General features: G+C 34.3%; 1 protein-coding gene across 2 annotated transcripts in view; it reads left to right on the plus strand.

Moving 5' to 3' along the window:
* Positions 1 to 24,537, plus strand: part of LOC123556622 (heat shock 70 kDa protein 12A-like) — a 61,566-nt gene that overhangs the window by 23,048 nt on the left and 13,981 nt on the right. For both annotated transcript variants that reach the window (XM_053542879.1, XM_053542880.1), the window contains 2 exons: positions 17,792 to 18,019; positions 18,196 to 18,334. In XM_053542879.1, the coding sequence (XP_053398854.1) occupies positions 17,792 to 18,019; positions 18,196 to 18,334 (367 nt within the window). The remainder of the gene's footprint in view (positions 1 to 17,791; positions 18,020 to 18,195; positions 18,335 to 24,537) is intronic.

The following is a 24,537-nucleotide window of genomic DNA, read 5'->3' on the forward strand; positions in this document are numbered from 1 at the left end:
GTACATTTATACACCGTTGTGTAGGTATTGAATAACCCTATACAGGTAGGTATTGGTTTTTATCGTGCCCAACGTGGATATCGAGCTAGAGGACAATAAGCAATTCATATCGAACACTCCTCGTATATGTCTGTAAATGAGTGAATATAGTCATGTTATTCTTATCAGGAAGGTCATGGTTTCCAAATAAAACAGTATCCAAGTCAATTACGAATTTTCTCAGATTATCAAGAAGATCGTATTGACAACGATTAAAAATTCTGCACTAAAAAGATTGGAAATTAGTATCAATTTGTCCACACTGGAACAATGGTACGGGAGAAATATCTTTTAGGTAAAGATGTTGATTCAGTGCACTGCATTTTGTTCGTAGTCGTGTATGGAGTACCTGGAGTTTCTTGTTTCCGGTGTAAAATTAGACCGGAGTGTGCTGCTTGTTTTTATTTAAGTTACTTTTAAATGATGAAAATGTTTCAGAATTACGGATATCTGGTCTCAGTAGGTTCCAATCACGTACAACAGAAGGAAAAATAATTGAAATATAATGTGTGTGTGTGCGTGTGCGGATGTGTGTGCGTGTGCGTGTGTGTGTGTGTGTGTGTGTGTGTGTTCGGGTTTAGCTTCTTTTTAGCTCACCTGAGTTTTTCTGATCGCTCGATGTCCGGCGTCTGTCGTCTGTCTGTCTGTCGTCTGTCAACATTTGGCTTGTGTATGCGATAGAGGCTGCATTTTTCAACTGATCTTCATGATATTTGTTCAGAATGATAACCTTGTTAAAATCTAAGCTGAGTTCGAAAATGGGTCATCTGGGTTCAAACACTATGTCACTAGGTCAAATCAAAGAAAAACAATTTTGTATGTGATAGAGGCTGTATTTTTTCAATTAATCTTCATGAATTTTGGTCAGAATAATAACCTTGATAAAATCTAGGCCGAGTTTGAAAATGGGTAATCTGCGGTCAAAAACTACGTCACTAGGTCAAATCAAAAAATAAATTGTGTATGCGATAGAGGCTGTATTTTTCAATTAATCTTAATGAATTTTGGTCAGAATGATTATCTTGATGAAATCTAGGTCAAGTATGAAAATGGGTCATCTGGAATTAAAAACTAGTTCACTAGGTCAAATCAAAGAAAAACCTTGTGTATGCAATAGAGGCTGTATTTTTCAATTGATCAGAATGATTGCCTTGATGAAATCTAGTTCAAGTTTGAATATGGTTATCTGTGGTCAAAAAGAAGGTCAGTAGGTCAAATCAAAGGAAAAGCTTGTATATGCGATAAAGGCTGTATTTTTCGATTGATCTTCCTGAAATTAATAACCTTAAAGAAATCTAGGTCAAGTTTGAATATGGGTCATCTGGGGTCAAAAATTAAGTCACTAGGTCAAATCAAAGAAAAACTTTGTGTATGCAATAGAGGCTGTATTTTTCAATTAATGTTCATGAAATTAAGTCAGAATAATAGCCTTGATGAAATCTAGGTAAAGTTTAAATATGGTTCATCTGGGGTCAAAACCTAGGTCACTAGGTCAAATCAAAGAAAATATTTATTTATTCAAGATTGTTTGCTCCAATTTTAATGATAATTGGTCAGAATATTTTTTCCGTGAAATCACTATGTTAAACATGTTTACACTGTTATGGTGTGCCCTCTTGTTTAACAATTTTTCAGTCATATAAACGACGGGAAATATAATGTTGTTCTGGCGGGTGCACCATGTATATTTTCAGAGTTCCTTAGGTTATATCGGTTATCATCAGAATCAGGAACTAGAAAAGATAGCTATGCCGGGGTCAGATTAGATTTCATTAAGGTAGTCGGCCCCTAATAGTGATGTTTAAAAAATGGTATTTGCTTGGTATATTCTTACAGTTAAATGTGCTTCGCACTATGTTGCAAATTTTTAAAAACTTTTACCGTGCCGTTTGTTTTTTTTTATCAATTTTGTGTAATTTATGGTTTTTCCTCGAGCTCAAGTAGAGACAAATTTCAAAGTGGCAGCCTTCATCCAAAACGTTTGCAGAGAATTCATTATATCATTATTTTTTATGAAAGAAACACCAAACTATTGGTAAACAATTTATAAACTTAAAATAAAACAGTCAGCATCATTTTATTTGTGGTGTACCTCAAATAAAGGGATTTAATGAGGCAGAATTCTAATTTCAACATTGAAAAATTAAGGTCAAATCCTGCGGGTCTGTTTTGAATTTTGCTCACTTCATTAAAAAGTACCCTTGGGGCAGAAGTAAAACCTATTTACATTTCTTCCACAATATGTTATCGAAAGAAGGAAGGCAAAATAGAGAACTTTTACCGCATGTAACTCAATATTTTTAAAGATGTCTAACTCTACCCCTTCTGTTTCAGAGGTAACTTCACTTTGAACAGCAAGAAATCACTTGTCAAAAGAATTTTTTAAACTTTAGTAGAATTAGTCAATAACAAGCATTGAAAGAAGTAAAAAGTTACTAGAAAAAAAATTTAAAAAAAACTTGATCCCAGTGGGGCTTGAACCTACGCCCCCCTGAAAATTGCAGTCAAAGTAGGTTTATGGTAGGAATTGAATACTCTTCAAAAAGGAGGTACTCTGTTATGGGCCTAATACTTTAAGTCAATATTTGTAACGTCTGACGTAAAGTGACTCCCAGAGTACTTCTCTCTTTAGGTTTTCCAAGGAAACAAGTTTGGCAGCTCCAGAGACAATGCAAGCACATCCATTTTGAATTTTGTCAAGTTGATCCCTTTCATACTTGGTACAATTGCCCCACACTACGTCTGCATATTCGAGTATTGGCATTATAAACGAAATATATATGGTTTCAAGGGAGTGAATGTCAAGTGAGAATTTCAATTTCCGCATTATGTATACTCTTTTCCATGCCTTTTCTACAATGTAATAATATGAGAATGCTGAGAATGCTAGCAGCAATCTTTTGACAGGAAAATACCAAGATGTTTATGTTTAAGTACCTCGGGAATAATCTGGTTAATCATTCGACGAGGGGGATGTTGATGAAAATTTCATTTTCTTGAAATAAGAAAGGGCTTCTGATTTAGATGGATTGAATGTAACAAAAAAAAAAATCTGGAAAGTAGATCCCTCGGAAGCACACCGAGAACAATGCAAACAGTGAAAATTGCAGACTCGGTTTGATTGAGTCTGTTCATGAGCAGTAATGGGAAATGCAACACTGCCCACGCCCCCTAGCACCGGCTTAAGCAGTAACAAGCCGTTTTTCTGCCCAAGATGATATTATTTGGATATCAGATTCGAGCAGATTTGCCGCAAAATCCGGTTGCTGAACTATAATATATAGACTTGTATCATCAGCTAACAAGTTGATGTATGATCTGATTTCATCCACGATATCATTGATAAAGACAGGAAAAAGAAGAGGCCCGAGAATCAGACCATGTCTGATGTGGTACTCCAGCTTTGAGAAATGCCCAGTTAGATTTGACTCCTGGCAGTACAACACGTTGACGTCTCTGTAAGAGATAATCTTGAAACCACATGTATATAACAACGGCAGTACATTATCTGGCACAGAGAACATACGACCGGTTTACTTGAAGGCTTTAGTTAATCAATTATCCAACTATGTCATACAGTTAGTTCAAATTTAATTTCCCGTAGTACACCATTCAGTGTGCACCATTCTTTTCTGTTGGTAATGAATTTTCTACATATGCACTCTTTTCAGTTATATCCCCCTTCTTTTTTCCTATAAAACTGCATCATATCTTTATTGACGACTGAATGTGGATACATGTAAATATCTATTTCCAAATAAGCACAACTAAGACTGTACATAATTATATCGTTTAATACTCTTCTGTTTCTTTCAAGTTTCAATCTTGACAACATTTGCTTTTTCGTGCATTACTCTCATGGGATTTTTACTAGATTGTTTTAGTACGTTGTCAGATTACATTCTTTGTTTGACTGGTTCTTTTTGGTATTCAGACATTACTGTCGTTTACGTGTATTTGTGTGATGTATTCTTATTCCCTACTTTTTCTGTATGATTAGTCAGACCACCGAAGACCTTTTCCTTCTTTTTTTCTTTTTGAAGTTGGAAATGGTATATTTCCAGTTATTTTGCTTGCACATGCCTTTAATAGTTCAGCTGTTCTTGGCACAGTATTGTCATTCATTTGTACTCTGCTATGGCTTACTCAACGTACTAAATGGTACCACATTTATCATTATTGTTTTGGTCTGCAATATGTTCGTCCTATTACAATTGTTTCCAGTTTTCTTTCTTTTTCCTACACATTTTACTTGGCTCTTCCTATTCCGTTATTTCTTCTCAAAACCCTATCAAGTTCGCTTTTCTCACCTAAAGACACAAAATGCACCTTCACTGCGGAAGCAGCTATATTTAATCACCTGTCACCTATTTTCTTCTTTTTACCATCTGTAGTAAATCGGTATTTTCACTGAAAAATAAAGGTATATATGAACAAATTTTAGATTACTATTACTTTAACACGAATAAAGGAAACTTGTTAAATGTTGGCCTGAATTTTCTCCTTCGACACGCACGCAAAACCTGGGTCTTATCTCAAAGATCAATGTCACAACTAGGGGCCAAAAGTCATTTTAGAGATCGTTCCGGCCCCGAGCCTTAAAAAAAAAAAATAGCGCGATTTATTTGATTTGACTTGTAGTCCACGGCCATTTGTAATCCCGCTCGAAAGTAGTTGAGAAATATAGCGACATAAACCAAATTACTCCTTGGTCTAAGACAAAAAACAATATATATGTATCTCTTCTGGGGACTGCGACTGGATCCGGAAATGACGTCATCAATCGCCCGAATACAAAAATAATACTGCTGAATAGTTTCTGTAAAAATCAGTAAAACTGCTTAATATCGAATATCATGTCATTAAACAAGGCAATGACACATTTTAAATATCTATATTTACACTTTCTCTGGAAACAAAATATTCAATTTATTTTTAACTGTTTAATTTGTACCCCATCCACTTAATTTACAATTAATGCATTTTACACGCTGCTTCTATCTCTTGATATTCTCTATTTTCGGCTATTCTGATGGTGTTGAATTTGAAATAAGTTAATTTCCGAAAGTTACAAAAAATATAACATACAATATTGGACTATATGTTACCAATATCGACTTTATAAGTACCTAGAAGGAACGGAATTTAAAATGCAGTACAAATCAACGTCGGCTCAAATAGTTGCCTATGCACTTATTATAAGATTATGTGCAAATTGCATGCATTGTTTGTAAGTTCATTTTGATAAGATTTAAGCATGAGCAATACACGTATACCTGTTACTTTTTTAATTAATGCAAGTGTTGAATTAATGATAGTCTTCTTAATTATTCTTAATGACTGGTTAATTATATTCATTAAGACTTTACATCAAAACTGAGTGTTCTACGTAACTAGTTTTCAGTCCCGCGATAACAAAGCTATCTACAAACAGCATTATTTATTATCCCAGCATTTAAAACTTTCTGAGTTTAATATGGGCTTTCCACAATTACGTTCAGCTTATTGCAGAAGGAAAGACGTATAAGATATGTGATACACTCTGCAACGCCTCTTTATACCGTAACAATGAAGCAATGCATGTATAGTTTAGAATATGATAAATACATGAACAAAGAAAAGCATTTAGACAGGAAAGCTCAAAACGTAAAATAAAGGAATAAAATGCAGTGCGCCAACGCCTTGGAACGGTCAGTTGTAAAACAACGCTGGTAGCAACAAAGCCCACACGCTATATCCCAAACATATTCCAATGTGATAGAACAGTATACATAAGATTAAGCTCTCGACTGCTGAACGTCTTATTTAAGAAAGAATAACTTAAGGCACGTTATGTGAAAAACAAAAATGATTGGGTAAATATCTATATGAAAAACCTCTGGTCCTTGAGTTTTATTGAGATAATTTAATATTATCACGGTAGATTTCTACTTAAGCTGGTACTAAAGGGCGTGAGGGTATTTCACTGTTCTAAACCTCTCATAAACAAACTTAGTCAAACTGAGTCTTCTAATATTTTGATTAGTTGTGTTCTATACTTTCAAGGGATCTTCTTGGAGCTTTTAACAAACAGTTTGCGCATGTTTCCCATGCCGTTGCAGAAAGCAGAACAACAGCAGAATATCATTAAGGATCCGATGAATCAGAAAAGCAAAAACAAATCAAAACCAGCTGAGTATTAGTGGGCTTTAAGAACTATCATGACGTTGTCCGCCTCTTAAGCACGATCAAATAGGAAACTTTAGCATCTAGCTGACAAAGGACTGTACAAAAATATGCAATATATGTCGAAATAAGTGGGTCAAAACCGCATATGTAGAATATTTCATCATTTTACCAAATACATTTGGGAAATTTTCCATTGAATTTGATAAAAAAAAACTATTGTTTTGATACACCTAGTAACAGAAGAGTTTTTTAAACGTAAAAGATACAAACTGAATTACGATACTGACATTTAGTAGAATGTTCTAGCATTGCTGCTGACAATAGCGGTATTTTTGCAAAAGGACATATTGATAACGTTCATTGAGTTCTTGAAAGTCGCTCTTGCAAAGATATGACGATTACATAAAGGTTAAGGATAAGGTATTCATTAAACGTCGCATATAACCGACAGACAACATGACCTACAGCTATTGTGAGACAAACCACGCATCTAGTTACAGATACCTACCTGGTCCGATATATTTCAAAAGACACCCCCACTCAGTATTAGTAGAACAAAAGCTTGGATAAATCAGTGTACTTAAATCAATTTTAAATATGGAGATACATCCCAGGCGCGCCCCTTGCCGGCGGGGGGATAGAAAATGCTGGCTGTATCTCCATGCAGAGGGGTACGACTCCCCCGAAAATGGAGCCACCTGTTTGCCGTGGGTGGCGGCCCGTAAGCCGGAGAGGAGGGTCCTGGATGTTGAGGTGCCCCATGGCATCCCGGGGAGATGATGCGTACTTGTTTGCATGTGCGCATCTTCTTCCCGGGATGTGGGTGCCAATACACATCTTTGGCCTCTAATTCGGTGTAGACGTTCTGGCGGTCGTATTGGCCCGATACGATCAATCGGCTAGTCATGCCAAGCCCTAGGAAATCTCACCTTTACGTTTACATTTTCTATTGCTTATTTCAAACTGCATCTTTATGTGATAATTTTTATATTTTCACAAACACAACTTTGGAACAAAATACGTTACACAAAACCTGTCTTTACTCTGCTGTATTGTCACATTTTACTGCGCTCAATAAACTTCATATTACGTTCACAAAAAAGATTAACAATTTTTTTTATAGTACTTCAATCTAGTTTCCTAGAAAGCGGTGGCTTGGGGCCAATGGGTTGGTAGAGAAAACAACCCCTTGAACCCCTGTTTTGCTTTTCTGATTCAACTGGTGTTTGAAAAAGTTTTGAAAAATACTGGGGGGTAATTACAGATCCCTAACAGATAGCGGAAAACCGCTTTTTTTTCAGCCCCTTTTTGATCCGCGGGGGTGGGGGTGGAGTGACGAATTTGAAACTTTTTAATAGGGAAAAAACCAAAATAAAAACGACCGCATCCCAAAACGATTCGGGGCAGGAGGTGAAAAACCTCCCCGACCTACACTTCCAACAGGCTTTCCCGAATTTTTTACCAGTCAACGCGAAAACAAAATGTAACCCCTTTCGCCATTAAAATTGAAAAACCACGAAGGCATGTGGGTCCCGAAACAGCAAAAAATGCGAACGGTGTTTGCTTTTTAAAGTTGAAAAAAAGCCTCACATTACGAAATTACTTTCCCGTAACTTCATTTACAACCGGCCGTAAGTGCATTGCACACCGTTTTTAAACACCTAAAGGGGGGTATTCGTGTCCTGCCCTTGCAGGGGTTTCGGAGACGGAGAATGTGCAAGGCCTTTCAGACAACATGTCATGCGCAGCTATAAAAATAAAAGCGATTGGAAAAAAATTCAACAAATACTATTTTTTTTATTTTTGGCACCCCTTTTTTCCTTTTTCGTAAAAGTTGGTACCTTCAAAAAAATTTAAAATATATCCAATCCTCTTCAATGCTATTTTGTTTTAATTTTTGGGCACAATGAGAAAAAACTGCAAAGGCGTTTACATTTCCCAAAAGCGGACGGAGGACATTCTCATGACCACGACATTGTAGTGTCCATTGCTTTTTGAACTGCAACGGCCACATTCAGCCAAGTCTCTTGTTTGCAAGACAGGAAAAACAAAAAGGGGGTTTTCTGAAAATTCAACAGGGCATTGGTTTTCCAGAAGCAAGAAAAATTGCCAATCCCAAATTTTTACATCCCCAAACACTCGTACAAACTTATTCATCAAAACTAAATCGTTTAGCAAATCAACACAGTGCATTGATCCCGACTCAAACGATTAGGACGCTCAAACAAACCCCAATCAAACTCTGTCCCCAAATTTGAAAACCCAAAAGTCCAGAAAAACTTCAGAGGCATTCAACTTAAAAGGGCAGCTGCTAAACCACACTGCCCCCAGCTATAAAAAAATTTTTCCTAAGTTTGGTACGCCGTCGTCACGACAAACTTTTCATCAAAACTAATCAACGGGGGTGAGTCAAACCCCAAACAAAAAATTGACTGAGAACTGATGGGTTTGGAAGGGATAAAATGATCCCATACAAACCCATAAGGGTTTTCCCTCATGATTAAACCCGGGTTAACGGGAAGAGATGACATCCCCCATTTCTGCCCCGCCCTTTTAACCAGACAAAGGAGGGGAAAACAAAAGGTTCCCTCCGAGTCAATTGCAACACAAAGAATTTTTTTTCCCAGTCGTTTAATTTTATTCCCTTTTGTAAAGGAAAAGTAAAATTATCCAGTGGAATTCCGGGATTTAAAAGCAAATTATAATGAAATTCTCCTTCTCTTACAAAATATAACCCTTCATTTATGTGCCTTATGAAACATTTTTTAAAGGAAAGGGAAAAATAGTTTTCAAAATTATTCAGTGTTAACTTATAAACACAACACTAAAGGGGGTCTGGTGGTACATTAGTATTTTTAAATAATGCAGCCCGCACAGACAAATTTTTCAAATAAAAGTACCCAAATCAGTTCAATAAATAACTTTTACATCGACGATTCATCGTTCGATTTTAAAAAACCCCCCCAAATAAAAACTAAATTTGAAGAATTTGAGATCTTTAAAAAATTTACCACAACCCTTTTTTGCTTTGGGAGTTTTTAAGGTCACATGAATTTGGGGTGTTCTGACAGCAAACAAAGGGGTCAAATATTGAAACTTTTTTTGAAAGAAAGCCCTCTGTTTTTAAAAATGATCAACCCAAAACTTCTTATCCTGCAACAGGTAACTTTTTTTCGCTTGATTGAAATTTGAAAAACCGAACACTTTCTTGATTTTAAAGGGAAAAAGTACTGGATGTTTTGCATGGTATGCCCATTTCCAATTTTATTTCAAATTTTCTAATCTGCATAAACCCCCCTTCATTTTTAAAATTTAAAAAGCTGTTGAACAATTTGAAACGAGAAAAAAATTTTTGACTTTGGAGAATTTTTACTAATTTTTTGTCCTTTTGATGGGTTTTAAGTTTTTGTCCCGAATTGCTGAAAGTCCACCCTAAAACTTAAAGAAATGGTAAAAAAAATAACCTTGGATAATGATGATTGTAAAAAGCGTTCGAAAATAGAGGGCCTTTAAAAATTTCAATTACGGCCGACAAAAAAAAACTTAAATCATTAGGATTTGAGAGCAAAAGCCGCAGAACTATAAACAAGAAAGAAAAAATCTGGCTTTTCATAGTTTCAAAATTTAATTTCAGATCACGGTTAAAAAAGCGGGGAAATGATTCGAAAAATAAGGGGAAAAAGGGAAAATCTTCAAATTTTCCCCATTTCAAAGACAGCCCAGTTTTTGCATTGAAAGGGGACATTGCCAATCACTGGAAAAACTTTTTCAAAAAACTCTTCACAAACAATTATGAAAAAAGGTTTCAAAAACTTAAAATCGACTAAAGAAAGCAAACCTTTAAATTTTTTCAATAAAGAGAAATTTAATAAATCTTTTTTCACTACAGAATTGCTTTTAGCTTTAGATAAATGTCCGATACCCCGTGGTCCGGACCAAATCTTTAACTTTTTAAAACATTTACCACAAAACATTAGACCCCACTTTAAATTTTAAAATTACATGGAAAACTGGATTTTTTTCCCGATTCTGGAGAGAGCTATGTTATTCCAAAACCAAAACCGGGAAAAGATGCACTAAACCCCCCGTAAAAATAGACCGATTGCACTTTCAATTGTTTAGAAAACGCAAAAACGTATGATCAACTCTAACTAGTTGGTATCTTTAATTAAAAGGCCTAATTACAAAATTTTCAAAGCGTTTTCGCAAGCACGCAGCACAACTGATCATTTGCGATGGAAAATTTTTTTTCGTATGATTTGTTAAAAAAGAGCATTTAGGTTGTATTTTCGATTTAGAAAAAGCCATGACACTAAGGAAAAATTGGGATTATGATGTCTTAACGATTAGGTTTAAAAGGGTCTTCAAAATTTATATCGCAATTTTTTATCGATCGAAAATTTTAAAATACGTGTTGGTTCACCTTTCTGACCTTTGAGCAAGAACAGGGGGTCCACAAGGTTCTATTTTTATCTGCACACTTTTTAGCATCAAAATTATAAATTGTGAAATGTTTGCACCCGGGGTAGATTGATCATTAATTTTTTGTGTTTCTAAATGTTATCGTTCAAAAAAAAAGCGTACGTTGAACGCCAATTACGCAGTGTTTTGAAAAAAGTTAAACTTGGGGGAGGAAAAAAGGTTTTTAAATTTTCCAACAAAAATCAGTGTGTCCAATTTTGTCAATTACGGGAAAACAAATTTTGGGCCCCGGCTGTTTCTAAATGGTACAAAAAAACCCTTTTTGACGAAGCAAAATTTTTTGGGGTTATTTTTATAAAAGCTTTTTTTTATACCAAAACCCTAAAATACCTGAAAACCAAATGTTTTTTAAACCCTTGAACTTTTTAAAGGGAATTTTAAAAAAGATTGGGGGGGGCAAACGCAGGTTTTGTTTAAAACTGTTAGAGTTTTATTTGACCAAAACTAGATTAGGTTTTTGTTTTTTATGGTTCAGCCCGAAAATCGATTTACAGATCTGGAACTATTTAATCAAGGTTTGTTTGCTCTTTGGCGCATTTGAAAACGCCGTTGAAAGCTTGTTGTTGAAGCAAACGAACCCCCCCCTTTTACGAGACGTGAAAAATGTCTGCAATATGCTTGAGGGAGCTGCCAAAAAATCCAACCCTGCTCATAAAAAATATTAAACCCAAACCACGATTCGATGAAGAAAACCAAAACAAATCAAACCTTTGGATTTCCATTATAATTTTATGAAGGAAAAGATTTTTAATTTCATGATGTAAAAGAAAAAATTTTGTTTGAAACACCCCCATGGATTCTTAAAATTTTCCCAAAAGTTCTTTTTTTATATGAAAAACCGCATTGAAAAAGGGGTGAAAAAAACCCTGAAATTTCAAGTCAAATATAACAAATCAAATCGGCTTACAAAGATCATTTTTTCCCATTTTACAGAGGGTTTAAAAGATGATTCAAAGGTTGGGGAGGCCCCCGTTAGCCCCTGCATCAATCAAAAATTGTTTTCCAAAAAAACGCTACAATTTTTTCAGCAGAAGCAAAAGAATTTAATTTGGCCCTTAAAATTTTTTTTCAGAATATAAGAAGAAAAGTTTATCATCTTTTCCGACACTTCTGTAATAAAATCAATACACAAAACCCAAAACAGAAAAACCTCTCATTTAAAACTTTTTTCGGGGTTTTGAAAATTTTAAAAAGTCCCTCATATTCTGTTGGTTCCCAGTCGTGGTTTTTAGGAATGAAGATGCTTTTATACTGCCCGAAAAAAAAACCTTTTTTAAACAACTAAATTTAAATTTCCAATACTGATTTTAGGTAAATTTTAACAAATACATTTTAATAAAGCAGTCCCCGTGGAACAATGCTTTGTTTTAAAAACTTCGTGAAATTAAACCTACTTTTTGGGGAATGGCACCAAGGAAATAGATCTGTTCGAGGGGGGAAGTTGTTCTTTTTCTTGTCGGTAGGTCATACTCGGTGATCATTTGTATTTTTGAAAAATGAAGATAACTGAATGTATACCCTGTCAAAAAACCCTTATATTTAAACATATTTTAATGATGTAAGACTTCGTCCACAGCGCAATCATAACAAGTTGAATCTCTAAAAGACGTACGAGCAAATTTCAGCGACAAAAATTTTGCAGTTTTTTAAAGAAAAAGGTATTTAAACATAAAATCTGAACCTTATTTGATTATTAATCACCGCTTTATACTTTTTAATGTTTGCATTTGATTTTTTACACTATTTATGTATTACGCTTTTACTTCAATGGTTTTATTTATGCTTTGCAATTAACGTAATCCATTTAACATTTTCTCGGCGATATATGACCTTTTTGTGTCGATTCGCCGTAAAACCCAACTCATTCATTCATTTATACATCCCAGGCGATGCAGTATTGTAGTATACGTTTGGATTTTAATTTTTCTAGGAATGTTATTTTTTTCAGAGTTTGCATATATATTTTGTCGCAATACTGTTTCACGTTTCTATGAAACGAGCTTAATGTGATTGTATATGCAATAAGGAAACCCAACATAATCTTCCTGATCATCTATGTGAACTTTGAAAATACAAACTTCAGGGATTCGATTAGTGGCCAAGTCCTGTTCATTAGAAGGACTCAAGTTGTAGATTTAAGTACAGTAAATTTCCTTATGTAAAACGTAGATATACTGTAGGCGTTAAACGACGATGACATCATAGGCCATCTAGTATGCTGGACTAAAACGTGCTTAGAGAAATCTTCTAATAATTCCTTTCGTAGATGTCTTTAACTCAGGTTTACGGGGAAGTATGCATTTTGGATTTATCAATCTTAATAGGTAAATCTGCACTATAAAATAGTTTAGGTTTTAATGCTGTTATATCATTAGAAACAACATTCTTAAGATTGCACCATGTAACAGATATTTCTATTGATTTTGCGTTCTGACCACATTGCCGGAATGTTAAGCCGGTCTGACATACTCATACAGATAACAAGGGTATATACATATATATAATTATGTTATTCGACTATGGAAGTGATAGAGTATTAGACTATTTCTATTTTAATCGAGCATACTGCGCCATTTAACAGAAATTTACTCACTTAATATCGTTATTTAGTCATTTTCGCCATTTTCTGATATTTATAGATATTTCATTTCATTTTAAGCATATTTAGTTCCATCTAATTTATTTATTCTGCTAGAACAAACATTATCTTCACTAAATATAACGTATTTACAATCATAACATAGTTTTTAAAGACGTTGTCACCATTAGTTATTCAGCTGTCATACATTTTCTGCCTTTCTTATTTTCTCTTTTGCCGCTATATTTATAACTTTTTCCACTCGCGTGTTTGGACAGAGATACATGGGAAATTACGATAACTCACTACAGTCTACAATGTGGTATAGGTCTCTGTATTTCTCAAAATTTTTCTCACGGCGGCCATATTCCCACAAATCAACGTGTACTATTAAATGTTCACCTCTATAAGACAGCGTGTTACGTGCAAACTCCAGTTCCCAACCTCAAAGGACGTGGTCAAATGTAAGGATCAAATGTTATTTCAGACCTTGTTCTAGTTGAAACTTTGCCATGATGCATGAAGCAATCTTTTGTTTTTATTCGGCATAAATGTTGCCTCAATCAGTCGGAGTTTCGCGCGCAACATCAAAACAACATGTCTGATATAGATATTTATGGCGACGAAAGCAGCTTACAAATTTAAGACTATTATCCGGAAAGGGAAAAGGCACACTGACGTCATCTTCTTACTTTGAACAGTTTCGTTTATTCTTGACAACAAACGAAGGCCTATGAGGTTAACACTGCAGACAAAATTCACCTCAAGGGATGTTTCAGAAGACTTTACAAGAGCCTTTATTTAAAAAAAAGCTAGAATATTCTCTGTACGACCTATTTCATGTTGGTTTGACTCAAAACCGAACAAATTAAAAAACACAAGTGAATGAATTATTATCTGGAAGGCGACTAATTATCATAACTGCAGTATAACGTTATGATCTGGTATTCATCAATGATGTAAATGCCAAATTGTACTATATATACATAGAGAGAGAGGATATTTGCTGTTGTTTATTTTTTTTATTTAAAAAGGAATATATCTAACTGAGATATTCTATATTCGTGAAAAAACATTTTTTATTTTATGCTTAATTACGTTGAGGTATGCATTTTGCAACAATTTGTAATCTCAGCTCTTGAAAGAGAAGCGCGTAAACAAACATGACATCAGACATGTTGTGACGTTCGAAAGACGCAGACGAGATATAAAGTCCCATTTTATTTTGTTTCTTGCTGCATAACGTTATGAAAATCTCATTAAGTAAAATAATTTGAATCGATAAATATACTATAAAAAACAAAGTGCGACTACAATTTTCATTCTGTTTTAAGAGGATAATTTAAAATATACACACAATGTACATATAGATCGGGAAAGCTATATCATTTACAGTGAGTGATATGTAGTGAGTGATATGGATTACATCTCACTGATAAAACACAATATTTCAGCAGTTGGCATAAATTGAATATTTTATAACGCACATTTGTTGTAGTTTCCATTTATAATCTACAATTTTGATTGCTTTTCATATAAATATGAAACAGCATTCATTTTAATTCAGTAAGTCTAAATGAAAAACAAAGTATCATTTTCGAAAAATTCATTAAGATTCTACTGTTATTCAAGTCTCCAGAGACAAATCATCATTATAGTGGACGCAACTTGACCCTGATGGTTGACTTTTGCATTATAATAAATAATGAGGCACAACCTATTATTGAAAAGGAGTGTACGTAAAACACGAGCTGCACGAGGAAGAAGGAAATATAAATTTGTGTAAATATAGATTAGTGAAAGTTTTAACTGATCAAATGTAAGTATATATTTTTGAAACTGCGCTGTATACAAACTAATTCCATATACATATACACGGCTACCCTAAGAACCCTTGATTTCAATAATGATATAATCGGTATGAATAATCAGCCTAAGGTCAATCATCGCGGACAAGTTGCGACTACTATACTATCATATATTTTTTGTTACAAATAATATCGTCTGCGATAAAATCTAAAACATTCGAAAAATTAACATTCTTCAGCTTTCCTTCTACACACTTTAACATAAACATCACATAACATCTGAATTTAAGCCAATTAAGGTATATGAATTAGTCGTCATTCTACTTTCTAGATTTTATTCAAAACGTTTATGTTTGACTCGGAACAAAAACACCTCCGCTAACCCTTCGGGAATGTTTGTGTGACTCAATTCTATCAAACTTGTAATAAGTAAAAAAACTAACATGACAACCAAATTGTTGGATAAACTAAGTCTCAATCAGTAAAATGATGATTTTACTTTGAAATTCAAACAAATGTTGCAGTTCAACTGAATTTAATTTATTAAATCAATTTCCTCGCAGTCCCTGAATATTTAAACCACATAAACAATTTTGTACTGGATTTATTCTGTGTTTTTTATTTATTTAAATTTTTTTGGTCTTAAGTAATAGTCGATGATTTTTAAGGTACTTCGACTTAGATTAGTAACATTGAATATGTCTTTGCGAAAAATTTCGTCTTTTCCATGCAATCTGTTTATTTTAATCACGTGGGGGTAATTTATTTGTAACTTTATTTGACCGTGACACGTTGGTATCATGTTCTTTTAAGTTTGTGTCACTGTGTTTGAGTTCGTTTGCTTATTTCTATTGATTAGGGTTTTTAAATGTAATATGACGTCATGAACTAAGGTACTAAAGGAAATATGTTTTTTATTTTGTCACATTTGGGGTTGCCGGTATGTCTGTCTAGTTTTGAAGTATACAGTTAAACTCGTTGAATATGTCAAACCATTATGTACAAAATGCAATATGTAAGTAGTTTAATCCGAGTACCATCTTTATTGATATGTCCGTATTAAACTAAGAACTTTGCATTTTTCTAGATTCTGTTATATATGAGCAGAACATCAAAATCTTATCAATGCATTTCTTTTTTAATTCTTTTAACGTAGGTAAAATAACTCTGTAAGTTTTAAGTTTAAGTTTTCTAGAAATGTTTAAGTCAGCTAAGCATTGTGGCTCATATTGAGCTTTAATTCATGGTATATCATGATCTATTTGTGAATTGCTTACTGAATTAATATCCCATAGATATTCGCATAGTAATCTCTTAACATTTAATGACAAAGAATTAACAATTTCCACTATTACGATCTATTTATTATACAACTTTATACAAAGGAGTACCAGGAGTATTCACGACCCTGTCCCAAAATTTTATAATTGTTATTTTACGAATGAGAGATATAGGCATTTTCCAAATTCTCCATAAACAGCAATATGTGTTGTCTGATGTCGTACACCCACTTTTTTATTAGATAGACACGCTCTATATCTGGACCACTATGGAAACCCCAAATTCAACATCCGTATGTTAATATTGGCAATATTATTGCATCAAATAGCTCTTTTTCTGTGGCATTAATACTAACTATGATCAAACAGTGAATTAAGTGAATACAATCCCTAAGTTGCTTGGTGAGGTAATGCTAATACCTTCTGAGCTTGATGATGACAACGTATCTCCTATTTAAGTAAACCAATTTGAGAACATATAGTCATTTTACTGTAAAGCCGAATATTTAACCACATTCATTTGGCTTTTTGTGCGGGCCTCTAATGCTTATTTCGAATTGCAAACACTTTTATCGCAAGTTCATAGGATGCTAAAAGAGGTCTCTTTGTGTATGTAAGCTTTATCAAGTACTACATTTGTATCAATATAGTCCCAAAATTTTACAATAAGCGATCGCTTCGGATCATCTATGATTCTGTATTTCTAAGTGATGGGCTCGTTCTGCTGCATTGTAATTATGACTTGGAGGAACTGGACTCGGTTCTTTTAAAATTTAAGATAAATTGAATAGTCAGAAAGGCACTGTTTTCTATAAATCCACAGATTGTTCCATGCCGACTTCTTGCCACTATATCTATTCTCTAGGACAACATTTTCAATATTTTGTTCTACATATATATGCACTTTCTACCTTGATCATAAATATTCTGGCAATAGCTCTGTCCCTTCTTACACTTAATTTCTAATTTGTTCTTTTCGATGAAATAACTGGCAACCATTGAACGGTGAAAATATATGTAAGTACGAAGATAATATAATACAAAACAATTTTTACTCCGATAAGAAAAGAAAGACATATTCAAAGCCACATTCTGATATTTAATTTATTTCCATATTTACCGTATCTGACATTCCTTCTCACGGGAATCAGTTTCGTATATAACAACATTTATCTTCTGTAACATGTTAATATCTTTTTCAAGGAGATATAGATTTCTGAACGTTTTCCTCCATTTCAATAAAACGTGCAAGTGATGTTAAAAACAGAATGTGTTGGAGTCAAATAGTCGTTAATCTGCATTCTTATAACTTGTTAGTGTACATGTAATTGTTGCATCGCGTTTTCTTCATATATACCAAAATATCAGCTGCAGAGAACGCTCATACCTATCATACCTATACATTTTAAGTAAGGTTTGTTCTTTATTTCATTCAGAATACAGAAAAGGAAGTTATGCTACAAGATGAAATGGGCAAATCTCTCCCTGCATTGACAGTGTTTTCATTGGTTATTAGGTATTTGAGAAATGATATGCAGTCAAACATCAAACAACTCGAAGAAAAATCGTTTGATTTTGAGAAAGATGTGTATTTTGTTATAATTGTCCCGGCGCTCTTGCAAGAAAGCCGAGAAATCAATCTGGTAACAGAAGCAGCATTGGCGGTAAGTCCTTTCTCTTTCTACATCGAGAATTTGCAATGTAAACATTTTAGCATTCCTTTCAAAATATCAGAAATAACCAAACTAAAAAAAGATGAGTATTTATAAAATAAGAATTGTTCTAAAGCTTCTGTTACAACAGTTTATAGTTAATGTCGCAAAAATGTTGGTTATTTCAGGCTGGAATTGATGCTAAAATGATTTCAGTTAGTACGGACATAGATGCTGTTTCGATCTTTTACCAATATTCTGCATCTGAGCACAACAGATCTTCTGGATGTTCAAGTGGATTGAAATACCTTATTGTTAAAGCAGGGGGTAATTAACTTTTAATTTACATTTGTGTTTTATTGCAACTTAATATTAACTTAACATTTTTGGAAGAACATTAACATTCACTTCCAAACAAGAAAAGTTTTGATCGTATCAGTCTGATATCATATTGCTTGATTGCGTCCGGTTGTGTCTGCTTCCAACGGATCTTCTAATTTGATACAAAACAAGTAGTACATAATGTCTTCTTTATTTTTATTATTGACCGTTTGTCTTTTTTTCTGACGAATACTAGCAGTCCTTTCTACTACATTCGTAAACTATATTTGTATAATAACACATATTATTTATTTTAATAAAAACGTTTAACTACCCTACGAACCAAACTCAACAAACAAGTTCTAAGACCACATTTGGTATAAAGACCTAAATTTGCAAGGGAACATCAGGACGATCAGTGGCAAAATACTTCAGTTTAAATTAAGCACAAAGCTATATAAAATTATTGACGTTTTTCATCGTCTGCTAAATATTTTGTCTCCAGTTCCCGGTAGTTATTTTACCGCGTTTTCTGCTTGCATTTCACGATTTTCTCATTATTTCAGTGCACTATATAAGTGATTTCTAATTGATATTCTTCACTCGAGGTTGAATATTGAATATGATAGCATAACAAGTATTTTGATTATTTGTTTATTCTCGTATAGTGGACGCAACTTGACCCCGATGGTTGACCTTTGCATTATAATACATAATGAGGCACAACCTATTAATGAAAAGGAGTGTACGTAAAACACGAGCTGCACGAGAAAAAGGAAATATAATTTTGTGAAAATATAAATTAGTGTATTGGAAAGTTTTAATTGATCAAATGTAAGTATATATACTTTGATACTGCACTGTATACAAACTAATTCCATATAAATATACACGGCTCCCCTAAGCACCCTTGATTTCTATAATGAAATAACCGATATGAATAATCAGCCTAAGGTCAACCATCGCGGTCAAGTTGCGTCTACTATAAGAAAACTTGACAAACCCTTCTAAGACGAATATTCAGTTTTTGGACATCATTTGCATCTGGAAATGAACACTCAACGTAATACTCAGCGAAAAAGGTAGCAATTTCGGAAAGGTACTTTTTTATGTTCCGTAGTGTTTTGTCAAAATGAATATTTTTAGTTTGAAAATTTGACACGTGTAACGGGAATGTCCTAGAATTTATCAACATACTGTTTCAACAAAATTAGACATTTCATATTGCTTAAAGTTTTTATTTTGGCTAGAATATCTTTTACAAAGATTATTGACATGGTAAGGTTCATCAACGCTAATGGATATATGCTAATACGGATTTACAAAATATCTTGTTTTAATTTCGGCCTGCTGTGTACTTGAATTAGTGGTAATGTTGGCTGTAGAAATTTGAAACAGTTTATCTGTAAATATTTTGAATATTTTAAGCGGCGGATATGTTACCTATATAGCAAATATGTAAGTGACGAACTTCATAATCCTTTGTTGTTCGGTTTTAATAACCGCAGAGAAGGTTTTCGGGTCACGAAGTTTTCGTGCAAATTGTGCAACAAATTACTCCGTCTGGTCAGAATGTTCAAATAAAGAAAACGTGCATATTAAAATTTGTTATCTGTTTTGTATATTTTCAGTTAGTTTTATGGTACATGTGCAAAAGGTTTGTATAACACATATAGATGCGTTATTTGTTTTTCTCTGTGACTTTGCAGATGTTTTCTTGCTTAATGTGTCATTTTATTGTTAATGTTATTTAATATAAATTCACGATGAAAAAACCTGCTATTGAAGGAAAGTAAATATTACATGTATATACTTCTGGGGCGAGATTTATGAACTAGTACATAAAAGGTGTACATATTGTATCAGTAAGTAGAAGCGAAGCGAAGCATACGTATTCGTAATTTAATTTATTCAGTACAGCTCGTCGTATTTAAAGCGTTTTCAATTCGAGTTAATATTAGATATGTTAATTATTCTTTCTTCAGATGATGTTGTTGGCTTTTAGCATAATCAGAGAAAACAACAATAGAAAGTTGCTGATTGATTTTGAATCGTGTGATGTTGTGATGCTTTGACTTGCTTAAATGTAGACCACGTGGTGGATATGTTTTCTTAAATTAAATTGCAGTGAAAAGATAAGTATATGTTTAGATAAATTTGGTTTTTAAAAGCTACTTACCCATAGTTTAGGTGAAAATATTTCAATGTTAATTTCCGCCATGTTTGGCATAGAATGTATATATGACACTGAAAAAATGATGAAGTGGGTGAAAATAAAGTTAGATATTAAAAAATATGGAATGATATTTAGGTAAATATTACACAATGCCTGCTGACTGTTACAATTTACTCACTGACACTCCCATTGTGCTTACTGGTATAGTAATCATGCATGCTGGCACCTTTAACACGCTTGTTGACAATGATACCACGCTTGTTGACAATGATACCATGCTTGCTGACAATGATACCATGCGTGCTGGAAGTTACAACTTCTTTGCTGCTTAGATCCTGATGTCTATATCATAATTTCATTTGGCAAAATGACAGTGCCGTGTACCGTATTGGAATATTTCAACATGCTATGGTTATACTGGTTAATCTGGTGCATCCAAGAACAAAATTCACGAAGTGATCAACCAGTAAGGAAAATGTAATCAGGCACTAGGCAAAATAGGAGTAAGCATGTCATTTCAAAAGTATATGTCACATTTTGATAACAGGGGGCGCTATGTTCAAGTGGTCGTGTTTTTTAATCCCCCGCCACAAGTGGTTGGGGGTTACAGGAATGGTCTCCGTCCGTCCGTCCTTCCATCCTTCAGTCAGTCCTTCTGTCCTTCCGTCCGTCTGTCCGTAACACTTTCGTGTCCGCTCCATATCTCCTAATCCCCTTGAAGGATTTACATGAAACTTGGGTCAAATGATCATCTCATCAAGACGATGTGCAGAACCCATGAGTCAGCCTTGTCCGCCCAAGGTCAAGGTCACAACTCAAGGTCAAAGGTTTGAGCCTTCCATTTTGTGTCCGCTCTATATCTCCTAAACCCCTTGAAGGAATTTTATAAAACTTGGGTCAAATGATCACCTCATCAAGATGATGTGCAGAACCTATAAGTCAGCCATGCCGGCTCAAGGTCAAGGCCACAACTTAGGGTCAAAGGTTAGAGCCTTCCATTTTGTGTCCGCTCTATATCTCCTAAACCCCTTGAAGGATTTTCATCAACTTGGGTCAAATGATCACCTTATCAAGGCAATGTGCAGAACTAATGAGTCAGCCATGCCGACTCAAGGTCAAGGTCACAACTGAAGGTCAAAGGTTTGAGCCTTCCATTTTGTTTCTGCTCTGTATCTCCTAATTCCCTTGAAGGATTCATTTTAAACTTTGGTCAAATGATCACCTCATCAAGGCGATGTGCAGAACTCATGAGTCAGCCATGCTGGCTCAAGGTCAAGGTCACAACTCAAAGTCAAAGGTTTGAGCCTTCCATTTTGTGTCCCCTCTATATCTCTTAAACCTCTTGAAGGAATTTTATAAAACTTGGGTCAAATGATCACCTAATCAAAACGATGTGCAGAACTTATGAGTCAGCCATGCCGGCTCAAGGTCATACCTTAGGGTCAAAGGTTTGAGCCTTCCATTTTGTGTCCACTCTGTATCTCCTTAACCCCTTGAAGCATTTTCATCAAACTTGGGTCAAATGATCACCTCATCAAGAACTCAATAGTCAGCCATATCAACTCAAGGTCAAGGTCACAACTCAAGGTCAAAGGTTTGAGCTCTGTATCTCCTAACCCCTTGGAGTATTTTCATGAAACTTGGGTCAAATAATCACCTCATCAAGACGTTGTGCAGAATTCATGAGTCAGCCATGTCAGTTCAAGGTCAAAGTCCCAGCTAAAGGTCAAAGGTTTACCCTTTCACTATCCATAGCAGTGGTGGGGGATTTAGCTGTCTTTCAGACTGCCTTGTCCGTACTTTGAATAATTATTTGCCGGAAAGATTATCGAGGATATCCGAATATGTATAGAGATCTTACAATAGTTACTTTCTCTTTTTGCAAATCGCCATTTGTCTTAACTTTATTTATTTTTAATGTTGCGTTTATTTACAAGTGACGTGCTATATAAATGGAAGACTTACAGTTTGAAATTCCTGAGATTTCACAAATTAAAGTGGCTGTTAAGGACAAAATTTTGCAGATTGCTAATAATGTGTCAAACTGTCATTTTGAACATGTAGAAAATGAACTTGAGTCAGTGATGATTGTTTTGACACTTAGCCAAGAGCTAATTAAAATCCGTTATAGGCCGGATATTCCCGTTACCTTTCGTGAAAACCACGAACTTGCGCCCCCTGGTATCAAAATGTGACGTGCAATGTTGCACTTTGCATTATGCTTACTTCCAACTTGCTTAGTGGCTGATTGCATCTTTCATATTGTGTGGTCACATCGTGTATTTTCTTCTGTGAGCATTGTAACTGTGCAACGTTGCTTATATACAGTCCCGGCATGTTGAAATATTCCGATACAGTACACGGCACTGTCATTTTGCCAAATGAAATTATGATATAGACATCAGGGTCTAAGCAGCAAAAAAGTTGTAACTTCCAGCACGCATATTATCATTGTCAGCAAGCATGGTATCATTGTCAACAAGCGTGGTATCATTGTCAACAAGCGTGTTAAAGGTGCCAGCATGCATGATTACTATACCAGTAAGCACAATGGGAGTGTCAGTGAGTAAATTGTAACAGTCAGCAGGCATTGTGTAATATTTACCTAAATATCATTCCATAAAAAAATGCAAGAACATTGTAAATTGGCTGCATTACTTCGAAAGCGTTGAAACTGTTTGTTCATTCTGCACACTATATTTTGTTATTTTTAAAGAAGCACCACAAAATAACTGTATTCTTTTGTATTTCCGTGATGGTAATTATACATGTTTTGCATGAAGAAAATGAGAAATAACAAGTATCTAGTTACAAATTGACAGAGACATATATATACGGCCAAGACAATGTGCGTAATGTTTTAAGATTTTATTGAATTAAAATAGCAATATGTACATAAATCAGTGTATTTAGTTAAATTTCGATCACATTTTGTTTCAACAGTTTAAGGTAGTTATTCATATATATTTTTGAAACTGTGCTGAAAAAAATTTCCTAAATAAGTTTGCAGATGAAGTTGCCAAAACATATTTATTCAGGAAAGGCCCAAATTGTCCACCTAAAATCTTGTAGTATAGCTGTATTTTAAGAATGATTTTCATGAAGATTTTGTTGGTGAAAAAGTAGGTCACTAGGTCGTGGTGGGTCTTTAAGAGTATCTTTCGAAAAATCTTATGCCGTGCAATTCAGTATTCAGAATTCGTTAGAACTATGATGAAAACTAAGTATTTGTTATATTTTAGTTGTAACATGAAGTCACCAAAACGTCAGTTAAAATGTCAGTTATGTTGTTTTGAATCGTGTGATGTTGCGTTTAGCACAGAAGCTTTGATTTGGTCAACTGTAGACCACGTGGTGAACATGTTTTCAAGAATAAAATTGCAGTGAAAAGATAAGTGTATGTTTTAGATAAATTTGGTTTTTAAGACTACTCGGCCATAGTGTAGGTGAACATTTTCAATATGTTCATTTCTGCCATGTTTTGCATATGACACCGACAAATGAAGTGAATGAAAATAAAAGTTAGATACTAGTATTGGGAAAAAAATGCAAGGATAATGTAAAATGTGTGCATTATTTTAAAAGCATTCCAACTATTTTATACTTTCTGCAAAATATATTTTGTTATTTATAAAAGTATCTTGAAAAACTCTTATACCTATAAGTTTGTACCACTAGTCATTTCAGAGTACTTTTATGGATTTTTGAGACAATTTATTACTGAGTTAGCTATGTTGCTTTTAGCCTTTCGTGCATTAGTACGTTTTCTGTCATTAAGTCATGCATTATTGTGTTGACTGTCTTATTGCAGTTGTATGATGAATTTTCCTACAAAAAGAAGTACAACTGTGAAAGATATTGTGTTGGTATATTGAGCTGTTTTAAAGAACGACCGTGCTATGATGCATTTGTTTTTACATTTTTGCCGTACTTTGAGACCACCGACCGTTTTATTTTTGTTATACTATGAGAGTTTTACATGCAGATCAATCTTCAATCTGTTGATTGTTGTTTTCAGATGTCGTGATTAGGA

Source organism: Mercenaria mercenaria, chromosome 5 (assembly GCF_021730395.1).
Source record: "Mercenaria mercenaria strain notata chromosome 5, MADL_Memer_1, whole genome shotgun sequence".
Taxonomy (NCBI): domain Eukaryota; kingdom Metazoa; phylum Mollusca; class Bivalvia; order Venerida; family Veneridae; genus Mercenaria; species Mercenaria mercenaria.